Source organism: Pristiophorus japonicus, chromosome 8 (assembly GCF_044704955.1).
Source record: "Pristiophorus japonicus isolate sPriJap1 chromosome 8, sPriJap1.hap1, whole genome shotgun sequence".
Classification (NCBI taxonomy): domain Eukaryota; kingdom Metazoa; phylum Chordata; class Chondrichthyes; family Pristiophoridae; genus Pristiophorus; species Pristiophorus japonicus.
The window spans coordinates 239100927-239117966 of record NC_091984.1 but is presented as its reverse complement, the minus strand read 5'-3'; the positions used below and the strand labels follow the sequence as shown (position 1 = coordinate 239117966).

The window sequence follows — 17040 nt, the reverse complement described above, 5'->3', positions numbered from 1 at the left end:
ACGTAACACTGGCTTACGTAGACTGAGAGAATCGGACAGTTCGACAGGGACATTTTTTTTTTTTAAAAAGGCAGAGCAAGAGGCTGAGAGTTGTAATGTGGGTGAGGTTGGGAGGTGAAGCCAAGGAAGAGACCGGCACATACGCAGGCGATCGACGCAGCGACCACCGAACTTCCGTCTATCGCTCCCTCTCTGACTGTGCCGAGCATGGCGGCCTCCCTCCCCGGTTGGATGGTGAGCGGTGGGGAGCAGCCATGACCAAGGGTGGCAGGGGAGGGGCATTCCCCAGGACCCCCGGACGGCAGCAGAGGGGCTGTCTCCGGGCACGATGTGCTCTGGGTGAGAGTTGATGTTAAGCTGGGATTGTTTATTGTGGAGAGAAGGCTCAAGGCAGGTTTCCGTGCAGAGGAACATTTTCCACTTGCTGTACTCAATCTCACAGCACAGGAGGCCGCCATTCAGCCCATCGTTCCTGTGCCGGCTCTGTGACAGAGCGATCCGATCAGTCCCACTCCCCCCGCTCTTTCCCCACAGCCCGGCAAACCTTTTTCTTTTCTAGTATTTATCCAATTCCCCTTTTGAAAGTTACTATTGAATCTGCTCCCTTTTGCTGCGTAAAAACGCTCTCATCTTCCCTCTGGTTTTTTTGCCGATTATCTTAAATCTGTGCCCTCTGGTCACTGATCCTCCTGCCACTGGAAACTGTTTCTCCCGACCGACTATCAAAACCCCCTCATGCTTTTGAACACTGGTTAAATCTCCTCTGAACCTTCCCTGCTCGAAGGAGAAAACTCCCAGTACCTCCACAGAACTTGGTACAACTTACACACTAAGTTCCTTTGGTATGTTAACATAGCTTGATACGCAAGACCACTGCTATGTCTTGGATATTAGTTTATTCTCAAATTTAACAAAACATAATTTACACTCCCGAATAGTAATGCGATACAAAGTTAATTTACATCCCAAAATATTGACACAGGATCTAATACAGAATTGTCAGATTTGATTGTTTTTTTACATCAACCAGGGAAAAGGATGTTGCAATTCAGAAAAGATAACATAACTCTTGAAAAATGTATATATATATATTGTTTAAAAAGCACAACTTGAAAAACAGACCATAAAAAGTGATAACCTATATAAACAAAAGGCAATGATGCACAGACAATATCTATCTTCCAGTATGTTGCTACAATAATTTGACATGAAATGTTGCGTTCAGGTTAAGGCACACAGAAAGTGATTAGTAAAGCAGTTAGATCATATTTACAGGACTGTTAAAAACAATCCTTAACTTTTCTTGGAATTATCCTTTTAAAACACAAATGTACATAGTCTCTAAAACCAGACTGGTTAGCTTACCTTAAACTACGTATAAAGAATCGAAATATGTAGTGTCCAGTAAATCTTGCCGTACTATACGAACATACATACAGGCATACCAAGATCAGTGACATTTTCAGCATCTTACATTCACCCAGTCTAAAGGTAATGTGTGTACGGCAGCCACTACTACACAATCTATCTGCCGTAAACATAAGCTGGAGCAGGATTTATAAAGTACAATTATTAAATATATGTTCGCTAAATTGTAGTATTAAAATGTTTTAATTTAAAAAAAAAAGTGCAACTCGGCCTCCCTGTCCGGGGAAGTAATGCACGTTTTAATCACAAGGTTCCACTCAAAGCGCTCACCTCCCTCCTCGCTCACAAACTATTATTGTGGAACGCGAATGTAAAGTGTTGAGGGTCGAGGGTCCTTTAACCATTAGCCAAAGCCCAAGGTGGCAAAATATTCCACTCGAGCACCTCGTGGAGGTCCTCGCTTACGATAAATCAAATGATAACCAAGCTGTCGTCATTCAGTAAGGCCTTTTGGACTAAGTTCCAGTTATTGGCAATGCATTCTCTCACTCTGGTTTTCCCAACATAATGTTTCTTGTAATATGCGTGTGAGCATGTGCATGCGTGTGTCTGTGTGCGAGTGAGAGTGTGTGAGAGTGTGCGAGTGTGAGTGTGTGTGTGTGTGTGTGTGTGTGTACGAGTGTGTGTGTGTGTGTGTACGAGTGTGTGCGTGTGCGTGCGCGCGAGCGATTGCAGTGTCCCGACTGCTGGAGTGTTAGCACCTGGTTCTGCACAGGGGAAAGGGGGAAGAGAGACTTGCTATCGAACATTAATCAGCAACGTGGATGATGCAAACCAACAAAATGCCATTTGCTCTGTCTTCCCTCATGTGGCAGCCAAAAGATCAACACTGTAAATCAACGGAATTTTTATTATGTAAACAGTTTCCAAAACAAATTGTTAACTTAAAAAAAAAAAGAATATTAACATTTAAATGGTATAAAAAAAAGGGTCAGGTATTATACAAACTGGTCAATCCATGGCAGTAAATGCTCTGGTGTTAAGCAACGGTTGTTTGTGCAATTTGTTGTTGCTACACCTGCGTCATCGCATAATCAAAAATAAACCCAAAGAGTAACGTTACACGACTCAGCCAGCACGACTGGCCTTATTCAGCAATATGGGACGCGCAGCAAGTCTTCCTGATCAGCTGTCCCGGGGGCGGTCGCTAGGATGGGACGGTCACTCCTATGATAATTGCAACAATGACTATGAGGACCACAACACAAATCATTATCAAGAACATTTTCTGCAGGAGAAAAGGAAGAGAGGGGGAGAGAGAAAAAAAATTACATTTTGGAATTTCCATTGCTCCGTTCAAACTGCCAAGACGCTCATCCGAATTATTAGTACTCGTCAAAAAATTGCAGAAAAAAATTATATTAGATGGAAATAAAAACAGGACTGAACGACAAGTGAGCTTGTACTTATGTAGAACATACCCACAGCAGTTTCCAGCCAATGAAGAGCAGTCACTGCTGTTCTGCAGGTAAAGGTGGCAATTATTTGTACACAGCAAACAGCTAATGAACGAATGACCAGATGATTTTTTGGGTGATACAGGTCGAGCGGGGGGTGGGGGGGGGGGAATGTTGGCCCAGGAGACTGGGAGCAATCCTTGCTCTTCGGATAGTAATCCCCCTCGGGGCGCAGGCAAGGCCGGCATTTATTGCCCGTCCCCAACACCCGAGTTCCTCACTCAGTCACTTCAGAGGGGCAGTGGGTGTGGTACTGGAGTCACGTATAGGCCCAGTCCGGGTAAGGACGACAGGTTTCCTTCCATAAGAAGGGACATCGGTGATCCACAGTTGGGGTTTTACGACAGTCCAACAGTTTCTTGGTCACTTTTACGGAGACCGGCTTATTTCCAGATTTAAAAAACTATTCATGTTCTCAAACGGTCCTGGTGGGATTTGAACTCGCGTTCAATGTTCCCTCGTTTTTAGGTGCGCGGCTCATTCAAAATACCCTGCATGTTGCAGTTTTCTCGCATTGAAAAGCTGGTGAGATGGCTGTACAGAGGGTCCCGAGAGCTGTGCGACTTAGAGGGAACATTTCTCTCATTCCCTGGAATATCAGTCCTGGCCTCTGGGTTTGCGAATCTGGCAACATAACCCTTACTCTACCGCAACCGTAGCCGATAGTGCCGTGGGATCCTGCAATTCCACAGCAGCAGGCAGACACGGTCGCACGTCCCATCTGAAAGACAGCAGCCCCAATAATGCAGCACGCCCTCAGTACCGCACCAAAGGGGAAACAGGATGGGAAAGGGAGGGTTAAGCAGTGTACGCTTGGTCTCCAGCGTGTGGTTAGCCTTACTGGAACAGAGCAAACTCTGCGATTTCAGAAGCTTTATTATAATATTTGTGCTTGCTTCATGATCTCAGTGAACGGCGGAGCAGGCTCGAGGGGCCGAATGGCTGACTCCTGCTCCTAATTCTTATGTTATGTGCCCTTTCAGCATTTTCTAAGCTTTCCATTATTGCTGCAAGTACTTTGCACTGAAATGCTGCATATTCAGAGACGGAGCACGTGTTTGCATGGTCGATTCCAAGAGCTATTTACCGCAGCAAGAGCACCAAAAATCAATCGGATTCTGAATTTCAAACTGGCAACACTCGAAGCCAAAAGGGCACTTTATATAAACGGTTGTTGGCGTGAGAGTCAAACTGCACCAAGGAAAGCTATTTGTCACTGTGGGTATTAGACTACCTGTGGTTTGCTCTCTCTAAGTACTCCGTGGTGTCAAATTGCTGCAAAATCAGGGACATGCAGCATTGTGACAAAGGGTCATCGACCTGAAACATTATCTCTCTCTCTCTCTACAGAGGATGTCTGACTCTGAGCGTCTCCAGCATTTCCTGTTATTTTTATTTCAGATTGCCAGCATCCGCACTATTCTGCTTTGATGGATGGCCAACAACGCCACATTAGTTAGGCCACAGCTGGAGTACTGTGTGCAGGTCTGGTCACCACATTACAGGAAAGATGTGATTGCACTAGAGGGTGAAGAGGAGATTTACCAGGATGTTGCCTGGACTGGAAAACTTTAGCGAGGAGGACAGATTGGATCGGCTGGGGTTGTTTTCCTTGGAACAGAGGAGGGTGAGGGGTGACCTGATTGAGGGGCCTGGATAGAGTGGATAGGAAGGACCTATTTCCCTTGGCAGAGGGGTCAACAACCAGTTGGCATAGATTTAAAGTAATTGGTAGGAGATTTAGAAGGGATTTGAGGGGAAATTTCTTCACCCAGAGGGTGGTGGGGGTCTGGAACTCACTGCCCGAAAGGGTGTTAGAGGCAGAAACCCTCACCACATTTAAAAAGTACTTGGATGTGCACCTGAAGTGCTGAAACCTGCAGGGCTACGGACCGAGAGCAGGAAAGTGGGAGTAGGCTGGATAGCCTTGTCGGCCGGCATGGACACGATGGGCCGAATGGCCTCCTTCTGTGCTGTAAACTTCTATAATTCTATGAATGCAGGCTGGAGTTCTCCATGGATTGATTGAGCCCACCGCTGTAGACTCCGGCCTGAAGACCCTTCAGCCAATGTTACCTTGAACCATGCAAAGCGACAATTTACGCGTCGCATAGTCCGATAATTCTTACGGCTAGCAAAGGTGAGCCCTTCCAAAGCTCTCCCCTCACCAAGCTCTGGTCTTGGGTGACCAGGCTGGCTGAGTGATGGGCCCCCCCACTCTCTGCCGGAGGGTTGCCAACGCTGGGTGGAAATATTCCAGCAGGGTTGGTCACATTCTCTTTAGCCTCCATCCCCCCACTCCCCCGCGATTGGTCGGTCAACCTGTCCATCTTCGGGTGCCCTGTCACCACTCCCCCACCATTGGTCGGTCAACCTGTCCATCCTCATGGAGCTCCGCCTTCCCACACCGATTGGACAACGAACAGACTCTTCTTTAACCTGATTGGATGATTTGACTGTCAGTAAACAGCCTTTGATCCCGCCCCACCATCGCCAATGTTTTTTTAAACGAATAATGAAAGTGTTCAAATAAAATGAAGAAAAGCATAATTTTTGGGGGAAAAAAACCCCACGTGCTTTTTCTCCTGGAGCTTTGACAATCCTACTCTGCCAAAGTTCCGTAGCGGGCTGACGTGTTGTGCAGGCGCAAGACAAATCCTCCAGCTTTGTGAAAAGGACCTAGTAGTCCTGATCAGCCGTGGCTCAGTGGGCCACACTCTCACCTCTGAAGCAGAAGGTTGTGGGTTCCAGTCCCACTCCAGGGGCTTGAGCACAGAAATAGGGGCAGCGCTGAGGGAGTGCTGCACTGTCGGAGAGGCCACCTTTTGGATGAGATGTCAAACCCGAGGCCCCGTCTGCTCTCTCACGTGGATGTAAAAGATCCCATGGCGCTGTTTTGAAGAAGAACAGAGGGGAGTTATCCCCGGTGTCCTGGGGCCAATATTTATCCCTCAACCAATATCACAAACAGATTATCTGGTCATTTTCACATTGCTGTGTGTGGGAGCTTGCTGTGCACAGATTAGCTGCCGCGTTTCCCTCATTACAACAGTGACTACACTCCAAAAGTACTTCACTGGCTGTAAAGGGGACGTTCTGAGGTTGTGAAAGGTGCTATACAAATCTTTCTTTTTGCTGCTCTGACAGTTATCCAGCGACCCGTGTCTGGGGATGTGGGGATGTATCGGATTGAGTTGTGCAGCAGTCCTCTCCGTCAGGGCTCAGGCACCAACAGTGGCCACTGGAGCGAGGTCCTGAGAGTGTGCAGAACCTCGCAGCAACCCACACCTTCAGGTGAGTATTACAAATAAATATAATGCTTTCTACCGGTTTTGGACAGGGCGGTTTCCTCTGCAAAAAAGCAGAACGACCGCTGGGTGAAAGCACAGAACTCTTCCCTAACAACCTGTGGATCAAAGTTAGACAGGAGTCTCAGGATCTGCGCAGATCTCTGCACAGCAATAAGCGGCACAAAAGCCCATGGAAGGAAGGGGAGTGTGGTGGTGTGGATATGGAATCGGCTCAGTGACAGGACCCAGTGGATGATGATTTTCAGACTGCGAGGTGGTTTGCTGTGCTGTTCCGCAAGGGTCAGTTTTGGGTCCATTACTCTGTTCAATGTTAGAAACGACCTAGACTCGGGTGTAGGGAGCAGCTTTATAAAGTTTGTGGATGATAAAATACTTGGCAAAGCAGTAGATGGTGATGAGGATAGTTGTAGACTTCAAGATGACACAGACAGGATGGTGAAATGGACAGAGGCACGGCAGATACAGTTCAATATGGAGGTGTGAAGTGATGTACTTTGGGAGGACTAATATGCAAAGACTATACTATAAATGGCCCGACTTTGAAACATGTAGATGAGTAGAGAGACCTTGGTGTCCATACACACAAATCCTTAAAAGTGGCGGGGCAAGGTGATAAGGTGGTTAAAAACACATGGATTACTTGGGTTTATAAATAGAGGCATAGAATATAAAAGCAAAGAGATCATGCTGGAACTTTATAAATGACTGGTTAGACCTCAGCTGGAATTCTGGGCACCACACTGCAGGAAAGATGTAAAAGCCTTAGAAAGAGTACAGAGAAGGTTTACCAGAATGTTACCAGGGATGAGGGACTTCAGCTATGAGGAGAGTTGGAAAAGTTCGGACTGTTCTCCTGGGGACAGGGAAGGCTCAGAGGTGACCCGATAGAGGTTTTCAGGACGATGGGAGGTTTTGAGAAAAACTATTCCTGTTGGCAAATGGGTCTATAACCAGGGGTCATTGATTCAAAATCATTAGAAAATATGTGGAGGGGAGATGAGGAGAGATGTCTTCACTGAGTTGTCGGAATCTGGAACGCCCAAACTGAAAAGGGGGTGGAAGCGGATTCCGTCAATAATTTTAAAAGGGAGTTGGACGGGTACCTGAGGAACTTACAGGGTGACAGACACAAAGTGGGGGGTGGGACTGAGCACCACTGCTCGGTCACAGAGCCGGCTCAGGCACGATGGGCCGAATGGCCTCATCCTGTGCCGTACGTTCCTGTGACTCCATGACAACTGTCACCATGGAAACAGAAACTCACCCGTCGTGCTTTGCTCTGGTATCGCACTGCTTTTTTAGTCTCTTCTTTCGCCCGCTCAATATATTCAGTCGCATTCACCACATTTGTCTCTATGTTATTAATCATTTCACCCTTTAAAAAAAAATAATGGAAAAAAAAAAGTGTCATTTTAAGCAACGTTGTAAAATATATCCTGTGCAGTGTGTCGTTCCCCCGCCCATCGCTGAAACCATTGCTGTGTCGAGACGGCTGGCAGATATCTGCTCGAGCCCTCTCTGTCCCACTGCGACTTGGATAGAACCAATGAATGCTCCAGATCAAACACTCGGCCCATCAAGTCTGCAACCAGCGGTTTCATAGAATCAGAAAAATTTACAGCGCGGAAGGAGGCCATTTCGGCCCATCGTGTCCGCGCCGGCCGACAAAGAGCCACCCAGCCTAATCCCACTTTCCAGCTCTTGATCTGTAGCCCTGCGGGTCACTGCACTTCAAGTGCACATTCTCACAAACCACCAAGCTCTCTCCTGCTCTCTTCCCTTTTGTGTTTCTCTGTCAAACCACCAAAACTCCCTTCTAATAGTACATGTGGACTCTGCTTGAACTGTTTGTGGTTGGGAATTCCACACTGACACCTCTAATGCCTCTCAGTATCGTCAGTAAGAACAAACCATCACTCCTTATCTCAACATAAACCCTTCCCGATCTCGCGGACCACTCCCCTATCAGTTCTCTCCTTAACCCTCTCAAGCAAGGCAGCCCGAACCACTCAAGCCTCGCCTTCACTGTAATCTCCAGCCCTGGTAGCATCCTGATGAATCAACGCGGTTCCCTTTCTCACTGCTTTCACATCTTTCCTTCGGAGGCTCTGCAGCAGCCGACACGGCCTCTAGCCGTGCCTTCCCTGGGAGGTTCCTCATGATGTCTCGGTGCACCACTGAGATCAGGACCATGAGACACCACGAGAGGTGGCCTTTGCAGCTTATTTCAAGTGACCCTTAGCATCCACAGCCCCACATTCCCACCACCCTTAGTGTGAGAACGTGTTTCCTGGTTTTACTCCTGAACGGTCTAGCTCGGATTTTAAGGTTACATCCTCCTTGTTCTGGATCCCCCCCCACCAGAGGAAATAGTTTCTCTGTATCTATGAACATAAGAAATAGGAGCAGGAGTCGGCCGTTCAGCCCCTCGAGTCTGTTCATTCAATAAGATCATGGTTGATCTTCGACCTCAACTCTACCTTCCCGCCCGATCCCCATATCCCTCGATTCCCTTAATGTTCAAAAATAGTGATCCTTCCACAATCCTTTAGCGATTAAATCAACTGACCACAGCACAGACTAAGGGTCCTTCCTTTATTTCAAATAAGAATTAGGAGTCGTCGGCCATTCGGCCCCTCGAGTCTGTTCAGTCATTCAATAAGATCATGGCTGATCATTGACCTCAACTCTACTTTCCTGCACTGTCCCCGTATCCCTCGATTCTGCCAGAGTTCAAAAATCGTTAAATAATCGTTAAGCTGAAATCGCACCTCAGTTGATAGCTTAACACTAATTACACTTGCATTCTGTCGGTCCAGCTGTACAACGACTCGGGTTGAACAAGTGCCTTGCTTGCCCAGCCAACAATAATGATCTCGTCAATGCAATGAAGGCAGTGCAGGACTGTACATGGTCAGGAGTGAAGATGTGAGCGAACAGCAAATGGCAGCGAAGCGGAATGAACAGGCACAGAAATAAAAATATTGTTTGGTGTAGTTGGCAAAGATATAATATGCCAGAGCAGAATATGCCAGTGCTCCTTATTCTGAGCTGCAGAATAATTATTTTACTGAAAATAGAACAATCCTAAATCAGCACACAATGAGTTTTTTTACTCAAAATCATTGCTACAATTTCAGGTTTGAAAATAAGTTGCAATTTTTGATCCTGTGCGTGTTTGCCTGCATTGGGCAGCAGATCGGGTCCACAAACAGACAGCAGCTTTCATGCTTCTCTCCAAAATCGATGTCACCGGACTGCACAAATATCACAGCGAGACATGGCCATCAATGGATGGATGGAATCATGTGTATTTGTTGGTTACCTGTGTCACTGTCCATCCGTGGCAATTAGCAGAGAGAGAGAGAGAGAGAGAGAGAGAGAGATCTCATTTATATATTACGCCTCAACAAATATATTCAGAGCGCTCAGACTGACACAACTCTGCTCTGTCTCAGAGGTCTGTGCAATGCCCTCCAGAAGCTCTGGATAGAAGGCAGTTGGAAAATTGGTGTGGGAAGCATTTTAGACACAGTGTAACTGGGCAGGTTCAGGGCTCGAGCTGTGCACCAAACATCCATTGACATGAGAAACTGTTAACATTTAAGAAAACAAGTAACTTCAACGAGTCGATCCCGTGATATTGCACACATGGGACTGAAGACTGGGTGGTTTTCAGGTGAAGCAGTGTTACTGGGCGGGGAGAATCGGACAAGGACACACAGACCGGATTCGGTCTCCATTTTAAAAACGTCGAATTCTGCCTTTATTTTTTTAATATATATTTCCATGATAAATTCCCAAGCCACATTCATAAAGGCACAGTCTGTGTAAACTTGTCCCTGTGTTATCGCACACTCCCTCTACCGGGTCTTACATTTTGACGGGGTATGCAGAAAGACAAATTTTTTTTTTTTAAATAAAAAGGGAAACGGGGAACAGGCAAGGGAACTGAATCCAAAAAGGGGAGAATTGAAACAGCGTCGAGAATCCGGAGTTCCGGAATACGGACACCGGGACGATAGGTGGCGGGGTCGTCCGGAATCCCTAAAATGTTCTGGAAACTCAACGGCCCTGCCGACCCCACCACCCTTACCTCAGGGCTCGCCCCCTACCGCTGCCCTTACCTCAGGGCTCGCCCCCTACCGCTGCCCTTACCTCGGGGCCCACCCCACCACCGCTGCCCTGACCTCAGGGCTTGCCCCCTACCGCTGCCCTTACCTTGGGGCCCACCCCACCACCGCTGCCCTGACCTCGCCCCCCACCACCGCTGCCCTGACCTCAGGCCTCGCCCCCCACCACTGCCCTGACCTCGGGGCTCGCCCCCCACCGCTGCCCTTACCTCAGGGCTCGCCCCCCACCACCGCTGCCCTTACCTCGGGCCCCACCACCGCTGCCCTGACCTCGCCCCCCACCACCGCTGCCCTTATCTCGGGGCTCGCCCCCCACCACCACTGCCCTGACCTCAGGCCCCACCACCACTGCCCTTACCTCGGGGCTCGCCCCCCACCACCGTTGCCCTGACCTCGGGGCCCCGCACCACTGCCCTTACCTCGGGGCCGCCTCGCCGGCCCGCCCAACCTCCACAGGGCGGGGCCCGGACAGGAACACCTCCCTCCCCACCCCCCGCATGCATTCTGACATTCCAAAATCCGCAAATACCCAAACCCGAGCTCAGGTGTTTCCCGGATTTGTGATGTCAGAAAGCAAATCGGAAGTCCGGAAAAGCCGGGAATCCGGAACGGCCTCGGTGCCAAGGGTTCCGGATTTTAGGCGCTGAACCTGTAAAAAAATATAAAATAACTGGACTTTTTAATAAAGAAATCTTCATTCTGATGATCTAATCTTTTAAATGAGCTTCATTTTTGGTATTAGGAATTTTAAGTAACCATTTCAGAAGCAGACCTGCGCAATGCAGCGTTGTGATAGACACAGTACCACACACTGGCAGCAGGGGAATCTGCAAGAGATAGTTTTCACTGCTTTGCTGCAAGTGTGACCCCCAAGTTTCTCACTTGCCACTTGAATTCTACATCCCACTCTGACTTGTGCCCTCGGTCTCCTACACAGTCACTTAGCACAGCACTGCCCCCCAGTCATCAAGATCCACGGCGCAGCCTTGGACAACGTGGACCATTTTCCATACCTCGGGAGTCTATCAGTAAGGGCAGACATCGACGACGAGGTCCAACACCGCCTCCAGTGCACCAGCTCAGCCTTCGGTTGCCTGAGGGAGAGAGTGTTTGAAGACCTGGCCCTCAAATCTGGCACCAAGCTCATGGTCTACAGGGCTGTCGTGATACCTGCCCTCCTGTATGGCTCAGACGTGGACCATATACAGCAGACATCTCAAAGGACTGGAGAAATACCACCAGCGTTGCCTCCGCGAGATCCTGCAAATCCCCTGGGAGGACAGACGCACCAATGTCGGTGTTCTCGATCAGGCCAACATCGAAGCACTGACCACTCGATTAGCTCCGTTGGGCGGGCCACATTGTTCGCATGCCCGGCATGAGACTCCCAAAGCAAGCGCTCTACTCGGAACTCCTACACGGCAAGCGAGCCCCAGGTGGGCAGAGGAAACGTTTCAAGGACACCCTCAAAGCCTCCTTGATAAAATGTAACATCCCCACCGACACCTGGGAGTCCCTGGCCAAAGACCGCCCTAAGTGGAGGAAGAGCATCCGGGAGGGCACTGAGCACCTCGAGTCTCGTCGCCGAGAGCATGCAGAAACCAAGCGCAGGCAGCGGAAGGAGCGTGCGGCAAACCAGTCCCACCCTCCCTTTCCCTCAACCACTGTCTGTCCCACCTGTGACAGAGACTGTAATTCCCGTATTGGACTGTTCAGTCACCCGAGAACTCACTTTTAGAGCGGAAGCAAGTCTTCCTCGATTCCGAGGGACTGTCTATGACGATGACACAGTTCCAATGATGGTCAACACGAGCTCGAGGAACACATCTCATGTTCTGGTCTTAATCCGGAGTTTAACAACTTTAGACTTTAACCACCGCTCACATTCTGTAACTACTGACACCTGGTCGAGGCCCAGCGTTTGTTTCTTTGCTTGTCCCATTATCACTTCCATCAATGAATCTCTCCTGCCCCCCATCGTTCCCTGTTGTTCTGTCCCTGCTCTCCCCAGCCTCTGTACTTACTTAAAACTGTTAATCTCCAACATCTTCCAGTTCTGACGAAGGGTCATCGAGCTGAAGCACGAATTGTTTCTCTCTCTCCACAGATGTTGCCCGACCCGCTGAGTGCTTCTCGCATGTTCTTGTTTTATTGCTTGTATTTGGTTGCTAACCTTTGCACCGTACTGGACAAGCTCTCAGTATGTTGGGGCTCAGTTTTCCTTCGGACGCCGATTAATCTGGACTAATTACAGATGACTCGGAGCTTCATGACTCGCGGAGATGGTGAGTGGTGTTTGTTTCCATGGTTACCGTCTCCAGGACTGTCACCTTGCTCGGCCGATGGTAGTGGTACAGCGACAACCACAATTCTCCATTTGGGTGGTTAAGGCAGATAACTGGGTCAGGAGAGGTGGAGGGCAGTGCTGTCCATGCGTCCTGTGTATGTGAGAGTGGGGCACTGAATGGTTGTACGCTCCACGGTCTGCTCTGGGTGACCACTGTCGCACACTGGCAGAGTTTTCAATTCCCTCCACTTGTTCCTGAAGTAGCCACATCTGCCGCAGTTTGTGCGGTGTGCAGGTTTGGGATTGCCCACAAGCATTGCGGGAACCCCGTCAAAACGACCGTTTAAACCAACACCCGAGCTGCCACTGTGCGCGCCAAGGCATCGAATATCAAACCACTCTTCAACGTCCAGGCGGCAACCATTTCACAGGCGTCACTCCACAAGGACATACGAAACAGGAGTCGCCGGCCATTCGGCCCCTCGAGCCTGCTCCACCATTCAATAAGATCATGGCTGATCATCGACCTCTATTCCACTTTCCTGCTCAATCCTCTGTGAAGAAACTCCTCCGCATCTCAGTCCTAAATGGCCGACCCCTTATCCTGAGACTGTGACCCCTGGTTCTAGACTCCCCAGCCCGGGGGAAACATCCTCCCTGCATCTACCCTGTCAATCCCCCTCAGAATCTTGTATGTTTCAATGAGATCACCTCTCATTCTTCTAAACTCCAGAGAGTATCGGCCCAACCTACACAATCTCTCCTCACAGGACAATCCCCCCATCCCAGGAATCAGGCTGGTGATCCTCTGTTACACTCCCTCTATGACAAGTCCTTAGGTTAGGAGACCAAAACGGTGCACAACTAACCCAAACGACCCAACAGGTTGAATAAAAAAAAATAAAATCGATAGCCCAAACTGTAAAAAGTGTTGGTATTCAGTTAGACTTCAGCAAAAACCCACGTCACGTGGAAACAAAACGCACGCCAGGGAACAGCTCCTTATAAAACGTTCATTGCTCACTCTGCTCGCGCTCGAGTATCACCTGCACCAAATGATCCATTTATACACCCTCCACAACACGCACCGTCTGTGCACTTTACCAACTGCGGAAATAACCTTGAGATTTAACAGGCCGCCAACAAAAGTCCGCAGACTTTAAAAAAAAAAAGATACGTCACCTGCTGCTCTACGAACATCGCCATGTCCACAAACATGTCATGCAGCTCCCGTATGCTCGCTTCCAGTTTGATGATGTCTTTGTGCCGTGACTCAATCTCATTAAGAGCTTGCCTCGTGATCTGAGTGTCTGATATGATCTGTAAAGAAATGGACCAAGAAGCTGAGTGCTGCAATCTTCGGGGATTCAAACTATTCGCTTCCTTCTGCTGCTCGAGGTTTATACGGTCGAAGGGTGCTCCAGAAACCTGCTAAAGGGGCAGTGAGGACCCAACAACACTTTGCTCTTCCACCATTCAACTGGCTCACCCAGGAAATCAACCACAGCTCGGTCAGAGGAGGAGGACAAGGGAAGGATTCACATTTATATAATGCGTGATGTTCAGAAGCGATTTAGACGAGGGGATTACATGTAATATCTCCAAATTTGCGGATGACACTAAGTTGGGTGGCAGTGTGAGCTGCGAGGAGGATGCTATGAGGCTGCAGAATGACTTGGTAGGTTAGGTGAGTGGGCAAATGCATGGCAGATGAAGTATAATGTGGATAAATGTGAGGTTATCCACTTTGGTGGTAAAAACAGAAAGACAGACTATTATCTGAATGATGACAGATTAGGAAAAGGGGAGGTGCAACGAGACCTGGGTGTCATGGTACATCAGTCATTGAAGGTTGGCATGCAGGTACAGCAGGTGGTTAAGAAAGCAAATGGCATGTTGGCCTTCATAACGAGGGGATTTGAGTACAGGGGCAGGGAGGTGTTGCTACAGTTGTACAGGGCATTGGTGAGGCCACACCTGGAGTATTATGTACAGTTTTGGTCTCCTAACTTGAGGAAGGACATTCTTGCTATTGAGGGAGTGCAGCGAAGGTTCACCAGACTGATTCCCGGGATGGCGGGACTGACCTATCAAGAAAGACTGGATCAACTGGGCTTGTATTCACTGGAGTTCAGAAGATTGAGAGGCGACCTCATAGAAACATTTAAAATTCTGACGGGTTTAGACAGGTTAGATGCAGGAAGAATGTTCCCAATGTTGGGGAAGTCCAGAACCAGGGGTCACAGTCTAAGGATAAGGGGTAAGGAGAAACTTCTTCACCCAGAGAGTGGTGAACCTGTGGAATTCTCTACCACAGAAAGTTGTTGAGGCCAATTCACTAAATATATTCAAAACGGAGTTAGATGTAGTCCTTACTACTAGGGGGATCAAGGGGTATGGCGAGAAAGCAGGAATGGGGTACTGAAGTTGCATGTTCAGCCATGAACTTATTGAATGGCAGTGCAGGCTCGAAGGGCCGAATGGCCTACTCCTGCACCTATTTTCTATGTTTCTATGATTTACAGCCAAAAATGTTTGTTACATAATATTTAAAGGAGCAGGAGTTGGCCAGTCGGCCCCTCGAGCCTGCTCCACCATTCAGTGAGATCCTGGCTGATCTTCGACATCAACTCCTTCCCTGCACTGTCCCCTTGATTCCCTTAATATCCAAAAATCTATCGAGCTCTGTATCCTCCCTGCATCTACTCTGTCAAGTTCTGTAAGAATTTTGTATGTTTCAATGAGATCACCTCCAAGTCCACTCAATCTCTCCTGATAGGACAATCCTCCCATCCCAGGAATCGGTCTGGTGAACCTTCGTTGCACTCCCTCTATGGCAAGTATATCCTTCCTTAGGTAAGGAGACTGACACTGTACACAATACTCTCGGTGTGGTCTCCACAGGGCCCTATATACTTGCATTGACGTCTTTGCTCTTATACCCAATCTCTCGTACAACTCAGAAACAGGCCATTGGGTCCCACCGCTCCGTGCCGGGGTTTATGCTCCACACCAGCCCCCTCCCACCCCTCTCCATCTCACCCCATCACCATATCCTTCTATTCCTTTCTCCCTCATGAGTTTATCCAGCTTCCCCTTAAATGCATCGATACTATTCACCTCAACCCCTCCCTGTGGCAGCGAGTTCCACATTCTCACCGCTCTCTGGGTAAAGAAGTTTCTCCTGAATTCCCCATTGGGTTTATTAATGACTGTCTGATATTGATGGCCCAGAGCTTTCCACAAGGGGAAACATCTTCTCTACACCTACTCTATCAAACCCCTTCGTAATCTTAAACCCCTCAGCCTTCTCTCTCTTTTCTAGAGACAGGAGCCCCAGCCTGTTCAGTCTTCCCCAATAGTTATAACCTCTCAGCTCTGGTATCCTCATAAATCATTTTTACATCTTCTCCAGTGCCTCTGTATAATTTTTATAATTATGGAAACCAGAACTTTGCACAGTGTTCCAAGTGTGGTCTAACCAAGGTTCTGAGCAAGTTTAACATAACTTATCTGTTTTTCAATTCTATCCCTCTAGAAATGAACCCGAGTGTTTGGGTCGATTTTTATGGCCTTATTAATCTGTGTGGCTACTTTTAGTGATTTATGTATCTGTGTCCCTCAGATCCCTCTGTTCTCAACCCCAGTTACACTCTTACTTCACAAGGAGTATATGTCCTGCTTATTCTTCCGACCATAGTTTGATGGATAAATATTGCTTAGCAAATCAGAAGAACTCCCCTGCTCTTTGAAATTGTGACATAGGATCTCTTATGTACACAATGGGCGTTTGTTTAATACCTCATCCAAAAGATGGCATCCCTCAGTACTGCCCCTCCGACAGTGCGGCGCTCTCTCAGTACTGCCCCTCCGACAGTGCGGTGCTCCCTCAGTACTGCCCCTCCGACAGTGCGGCGCTCCCTCAGTACTGCCCCTCCGACAGTGCGGCGCTCCCTCAGTACTGCCCCTCCTACAGTGCGGCGCTCCCTCAGTATTGCCCCTCCGACAGTGCGGCGCTCCCTCAGTACTGCCCCTCCGACAGTGCGGCGCTCCCTCAGTACTGCCCCTCCGACAGTGCGGCGCTCCCTCAGTACTGCCCCTCCGACATTGCGGCGCTCCCTCAGTACTGCCCCTCCGACAGTGCGGCGCTCCCTCAGTACTGCCCCCCTGACAGTGCGGCGCTCCCTCAGCACTGCCCCTCCGACAGTGCGGCGCTCCCTCGGTACTGCCCCTCCGACAGTGCGGCGCTCCCTCAGCCTGGATTTCGTGCTCAAGTCTCTGGAGTGGGACTTGACTCAGGTGAAAGTGCGACCCACTGAACCACGGCGGAAGGGAGAGGAAGGGAAGTCACGCCTATAAAACCACATCCTATCACTCCGTGCAGTGTGTGGGAGCGCCACATTTGTTCATATTTAAAATAAATT

General features: G+C 48.8%; 1 protein-coding gene across 3 annotated transcripts in view; it reads right to left on the bottom strand.

The window, feature by feature from the left end:
• Positions 1 to 908: 908 nt before the first annotated feature.
• LOC139269082 (syntaxin-2-like) overlaps positions 909 to 17040 on the bottom strand; it is a 78383-nt gene continuing 62251 nt past the window's right edge. Inside the window, exons 8-10 of one of the 3 annotated variants that reach the window (XM_070888143.1) lie at positions 13799 to 13936; positions 7461 to 7571; positions 909 to 2656 (exon numbers count right to left, since the gene is read on the bottom strand). In XM_070888143.1, the coding sequence (XP_070744244.1) occupies positions 2576 to 2656; positions 7461 to 7571; positions 13799 to 13936 (330 nt within the window). In that variant the 3' untranslated portion in view covers positions 909 to 2575. The remainder of the gene's footprint in view (positions 2657 to 7460; positions 7572 to 13798; positions 13937 to 17040) is intronic. The other 2 variants (XM_070888144.1, XM_070888145.1) reach the window with 2 other exon arrangements.